Below are 6,556 nucleotides of genomic sequence, written 5' to 3'. Positions count from 1 at the left end.
AAGATCCGATCATTCAGAACGAGGTGACGTACAACACGTACGACGGGACTATAAAGAGGGCAGTAGCCAATATCTTTCGTCTCGTAATTTATTCTGAGCATGCGTGGCACTTTGTCCGTCTGAATTGTCTACACACGATCGGAATTTAAACAATCGGATTTTGTTGTCGTAAAATTTTAGATCCAGCTCTCAAACTTTGTGTGTCGGAAATTTCGACAGAAAAAGTCAGATGGAGCCCGCACACGATCGGAATTTCCGACAACACAATCCGATCGCACATTTTCCGTCGGAAAGTCCGACCGTGTGTACAGGGCATTGGAATCAATGGCATATCTCCAAAAAGGACAACACAATTCTGTGCATTGTGGGAAATTGCACGATTTTGCGAGCGCTCCTGCAACGCACAAATGTGACAGTAGTCTATTCTCAAATTGCAGGAAAAAAAGTTGAAATGCAGCTATTTCTTGTCAAATGACACATTTTGTATTTAAACACATGCAATTAAGCTGTGTTGTGTTTGAATAGAAAAGCCTTGATGTGTTGTGAACACCTGTATACACAAACTCCTAATCCGTGTATTGAAGGTTTATGGCATAAATACAATAATAATGATTTCTCCCCAAGTAATATAATGAAGGATAGTTTGTCATCACTAATCTGTCTTCTCCATTCTAAGAAGAAGAGTCTCAAATTACTTTCTACAACCACAATCCACCCTTCCTTTGTGTGTTGGGGTTGCTCAGTAACCAGAAGGTGACACAGAGCTGTGTGTTGTCCCTCCCAGCCTGGCTGTGATTGGTGAACGATTTCACTGACTGGCTACTTCCTGGATACCGTCTCCAAGCAAACATCACTGACAACACTGAGCCAAGCTCAAGCAAGAGTGTACTGGAGAGGAGCACAGATATCCCAAAGTTCATCACCTCTCCGAGAATCAGGTATTGTCACAGGGGGAGATCAGCAGAGTCCCCCACATACATATAGATGCTTCTCTGCAGTGACTTTATATCATCCTCTATGTATAGACATAGAACTCTAGATCTGTTACTTAGTTCTAAATAAATGTGTACATTATATCCATCATTAACCCCTTAATGTCCACTCCCAGCGCTCCGTTCACACTGGCATTAGGGATGCGTTTTTGCCACTCCCCCAACACCCAGCAAAGTAGCCTACAATCGATAATACGGACAGCAGGCAGAGCTGTTCACATCAGAAAAACATGTAGTGCTTGCGTCGCTTTGCGACAAGAACAAAACTACATTCAAATATATAGGAAAGCTCCAAAAACGCACCTGTAGTGTTTACAGCGCATTTACGGTGCATTTACAATGCATTTGACCAGCGTTTAATAAATATCAGTGAGGTGGAAAAACACACTTTTACCTTTATAAAGGAGGGCGTCTGGGTTGTGTTTTTAATACACCTTAAATGTGTGTTAAATGCATCAAAAATGCACATTAACCCTATAGGTGTGTTGGTGCGCATTAGTGTCAGTGTTAGAATTTTTTTGCAAATGTGAAAGTAGCCTGAAATTAGCCCAGGAGGCATTGCGGCATCCGTATCATGTGACTGCTGGCTACCAATCAGAAGCAGCGTCAGTGACAGCTTGGTCAATGTGCATATATATATATATATATATACATATTTATAGATATATAGATATATTTTAATTTATATGTATATATATAGAGCTATGTGTATATATATATAGAGCTATATATATATATATATATATATATATATATATATATATTTTTTTAGATTATTTTTTAATATATATTTTAGATTACTTTATATATATATATATATATATATATATATATATATATATATATATATATATATATATATAGCTAGATAGATAGATAGATAGATAGATAGTAAAACCTTGGTTTAAGAGTAACTTGATTTCTGAGCGTTTTTGTAAGACAAGCAAAATGTTTAAATACATTTTGACTTGATATACAAGTAGCGTCATGTCACAACTGAGTATAAAAGAGAGGAGAGGCGCCTCTAAGTGTAGCAATATGGTTGCATTTAATGAAGGTACAACATTTAGCAACATATTGCTACACTTAGAGGCGCCTCTCTTCTCTTTTATACTCTGTAGCTCCTGATGGATTTTACTTCTAATCCCCTTGTGGAGGCTTCCATTTGTGGATGGACATTTTATGGTTACACAACTTATCACATTGCTATAATCTTTTTATATGGACTATAAACTGAAGGACCTATGAATAAATGGTTGTGGAACAAATCATATGAGTTTCAATTATATTTTATGGGGAAATTTGCTTTGATATACAAGTGCTTTGGATTACAAGCATATTTCTGAAACAAATTATGCTCGCAATCCAAGGTTTAACTACGGTATATATATATATACAGGGGCAGAATGTGCAACTCATGGGGCCCCCGGGCAATAGGAGATTATGGGAGCCCCCGGGCAATAGGAGAAGATTATGGGGCCCCCAGGCTATAAATTATGGGGCCACACAGTATACACACACACACATACAGTATACACACACAGACACACAATACACACAATATACACACAGAATACACACACACACACACTGAAAAGGTACAGGAGAGGGCAGCTATAATCTTGGGATTTAACCTCCCTGGCGGTATGATTCAGTCTGGAATAAGGTGCTGAAAGCGGTACAATTATTTTGCATGGAAATCTGGCTTTTATTTTGTTGTCCTGTAATTCTTAGGAATAACGCTCTGAAATCTCTTCAAACCAGAGTCTAGCGGACATCCCGGGTATGATAAAGTTTATAATATAATAAAGAATAATAAAAATTATTGAATAATGTAATCAAATCCAAAAAAAGATGAAAAAGGGACATGTTTTGGTTGCTATGGACAATCTCCAAATTACAAGCAGTAAAAAACAGTATTTATAATATAAAAGTGCATGCAGGGCATTGCACAGACCACTAGGGACAAAGGGGGTGTGTATTTTTTACTACAGCACTGTAATCTGTAAGATTACAGTGCTGTGTGTGTTTTGTGTCTTTTTACATTTTTGAATTTGCCGCCGTTCTCCGCTCCCGTGCGCCGTAACGTCGCAGGGAACGGAGCTCGGCGGCATTCGGCACTGTGAATCGAGCGCAGGACGGCTCGATCACACAGCGCGGCGGACATCGCTGGATCCAGGGGACAAGGTAAGGGACGTTACCTGTGTCCTCCCCTGCATCGAGCGGTGCAAGCCCGAGTCTGGCTCGGGGTTACCGCTATTGTAATGAAATTCCCAACCCGAGCCAGACTCGGGATTACCGCTAAGGAGGTTAAAAAAAAACACAGATTTTTACATACTCTCCCTGGTTTTATTGAGGCTGGCAACCCTGATGGGCCCCTTAGTGGCATGGGGCCCTCGGCAATGTGCCCGAGTGCCCAAATGGTCAGTCCGCCCTTGTATATATATATATATATATATATATATATATATATATATATATACAGTATACAGTGTATACATTTTCTATCATACTCTCTCAATGGATCTGTGATTTTTTACCAACCCCGACTGACTACTGGCAAGTTAACATTGCTGGTAGACATGTCTGTAGACATTGCTTTTATACAGCATGTTACTGTAGTCAATGAATGGGACCCCTCCTCAACCACATCTAATACATGTGGTTGTAGCAGGGCATGGAGAGAGCTCAACCCAAAAATAGGTGCAGAGGAAGCGGCATATCACCCCTGAACCACCTGTCCGCCAACTCTAAAAAGCAATCCACCACAGATTGCTTTTCAAAGGTGTCAAAAAACATGCTGCCTATGTGACCGAGGAAAACAAACAACATTGCCTGTCCCAACTAATTACATCTGTGATTTTTATCAAACGTCTACCAGGAGAACTATGGTAAAATATGAAATGACAAAGTGTTGTAATCCATAGCAACCAGATTTCTTTTTTCATGATCTCATTACAGTAACCTCTATCAGATTGGATAGTAGGAGTCTCTGCTCAGGTCTTCTGGGTAGTGCCTCTTGTCCTGTGCTTGTGTGTTGTATATACAGTGTTTCCAATGCACAAAAGTCTCAGATTAGAGATTTCAGGGAATTAAAAAGAGGCCCTAATATGATCTTTATTATTTTCCCAGATGCCCAGAAGGTCAGTGCATTGCTCTCTTTTTTCTTCATTGCCCTAAACAGGATTGTCATGTAACCACAGAACTCCTGTGCCATTGTTGACCTTCTTCTGAAAATACTAGTTCCCTGGCTATCATGCCAATTCAGTGGCTTCAATGCATTTTGAGGCCCAGACCCAAGACAAGGATCGCTTTCTAGGGTCTTGACTCAGAACAAACCCCACTTGGTGCATTCTTGTTCTGGGTCAAAATCACAAAGTATTGAAGTCAGAGGATGAGTAAGGCAGCCAGGGAACTAGCATTTTCAGAAAGCATTCAGAAATGACAGCCTTTGTATTTCTCTCAGTTTGGATTTCCTTTACATCTGATTGATTGCTCTGGATTAGTGTACATCTCATACAGGCATTGAATTTTGCATTGCCATAATAAATGAGTCACATGTATATGTATGTATGCAATAGAAATCTTTACATTCCACCTAAAGGGCTCATTCATACCCACAGACTCATGTTACGGTGCATAACACACGTCTAAGGCTGGGGCAAGAGTGGGCAGAAAGGGCACATAGAAAGGGCACATGCCCCATGGCAGTGTCTCTATGTGGGAGGAGAATGTGGAGCTTCAGCAGCTGCCGTCTCTCTGCACGTCACTGACAGGGGTGACTGCAGTGTCAGCAGGGGGTCTTCTTTTGTTGGAAGTCAGTGACACCACTGATGCAGGGACATGTATTCCTTTTAGTGACACCACTGATGCAGGGACATGTATTCCTTTTAGTGACACCACTGATGCAGGGACATGTATTCCTTTTAGTGACACCACTGATGCATTTTTAGTGCTTTTTGCATTTTTCAGATTTGCACTACAGAACCTGTTCCATAGGAAACCATGTTAAATGTTCTGTAGTCCAAATCTGCAAAATGCAAAAAGCATTAAAAATGCATAGGTGTAAATCCAGCCTTAGTGCCCAGTGATCAAGTGGTTAATGTCATTTTTTTTTAAACGTATCATGTTATTCTGCACTGTACCCGATGCAGCGCGTTCATGTGAACTAATGCTATAAGACATACTGTAAGGCAAAATGCCTTGTTCTTGCTTTGAAGTTTGCGGGGAAACACGTCTGGTGTGAATGGGCCCTTACAGACATATAAATGTCAGCTGGTAGCTGTGTTTGGCATCAGGACGTAGCAATATATGTGTATTTTTACATATTTATTGTAATATTAAATATCTGTTAGATGCGGATCGGTGACAGGTCCTCTTTGATGATTGATGTGTTGATATAATCGTATTACCTTTACAATTACCATCCATATTAATTGTTTCTTTTTCTTTATAAATGTGATTGAAGAATGGCCCTGAGAAGATCAGCTTCCAGCATCCGCTCTGATAGCAGTGATGTGGACATGGAAGGAATGGGTAGGTTTGTTTTTTATATACTGCAGGAAAAGATAATGAGGCTTCCGCCATTTTGTCCCCTATAGTGCTGCTGACAACAGATTGAGATATAGCAAGCTATGGGAGGTTTGGGTTCCTTTGTTATTGAAGGTTTTTACAGCGTAATTGATGTAGAGCAGTTTGAAACAATGTCAGGATCACTTTTACTCTTTAACTCCATGCTGTCATCACACTATTCAGCAACAGAATCTACAGATTTCACGCTTCCCTCTGACACTAACAGGTACATTTTATATGCTGCTGTTTAGCAAGAGTTAGGTGACCAACAGCTTGACATTTTGTTGTCATTACTTGGTATTTGATTCTAAAGCCTCGTACACACGATCTGACTTTCCGACGGGAAATGTGTGTACGCTCCATTGGACAATTGTTGTTGGACTTTCCACCAACAAATGTTGGATGGCAGGTTTTCAAATTTTCCACCAACAAATGTGTGTTGTCAGACTTACCGAACGTGTGTACACAAGTCCGTCTGACAAAAGTCCAAAGTACAAACACGTGCACTCGGAAGCAAGGACGAGCCAGAAATGGTCGGTCTTGTAAACTAGCGTTCGTAATGGAGAGTTAATATTCGTGACGCTGCAAATTATGAAATCTCCAAATGCAGCGCGCATTCTCTTCTTCTTTAATGGGATAACAATGAAGCTGCTTTGCTGGTGATACTGATGGAGTTATTGCAAATTCATTTTCAAAGGCTTTTTTTTTTCTGGGGATATCAAGAATAATATTATTATGCTTATTTTTTTATTTGTGCAAGCTACCGCAACACCATTATCCTGTAGTTTTTAAGATCAAAGATACAACTATGTTGGTGTCCCTTGTTATTTTACTTTGTATCTTTTAAAATGTAACTACCTACTCCCAAACTGTCATTTGAAGTAAAACACATAGCCAAGTATTATTCAACACAGTTATTTTATTGTGCATTAAAATAATGTAAACAATAAAAATAGACATGCTATCTGCCAATAGATACTCACCCATGTAGA

The 6,556-nt window shown here is 39.7% G+C and overlaps 1 protein-coding gene across 1 annotated transcript in view; it reads left to right on the top strand.

Annotated features, from left to right (window-relative positions):
- The first annotated feature begins 832 nt into the window (after positions 1-832).
- ODAD1 (outer dynein arm docking complex subunit 1) overlaps positions 833-6,556 on the top strand; it is a 254,860-nt gene continuing 249,136 nt past the window's right edge. The window contains exons 1-2 of the mRNA XM_077457426.1: positions 833-938; positions 5,461-5,528. Of these exons, the coding sequence (XP_077313552.1) occupies positions 5,462-5,528 (67 nt within the window). The 5' untranslated portion in view covers positions 833-938; position 5,461. The remainder of the gene's footprint in view (positions 939-5,460; positions 5,529-6,556) is intronic.

Source organism: Lithobates pipiens, unplaced genomic scaffold (genome assembly GCF_037356315.1).
Source record: "Lithobates pipiens isolate NorthernLeopardFrog02 unplaced genomic scaffold, aLitPip1_a1.2 Scaffold_27, whole genome shotgun sequence".
NCBI lineage: Eukaryota > Metazoa > Chordata > Amphibia > Anura > Ranidae > Lithobates > Lithobates pipiens.
The sequence above is the reverse complement of the archived record's forward strand: the minus strand, read 5'-3'. Positions and strand labels throughout refer to the sequence as shown.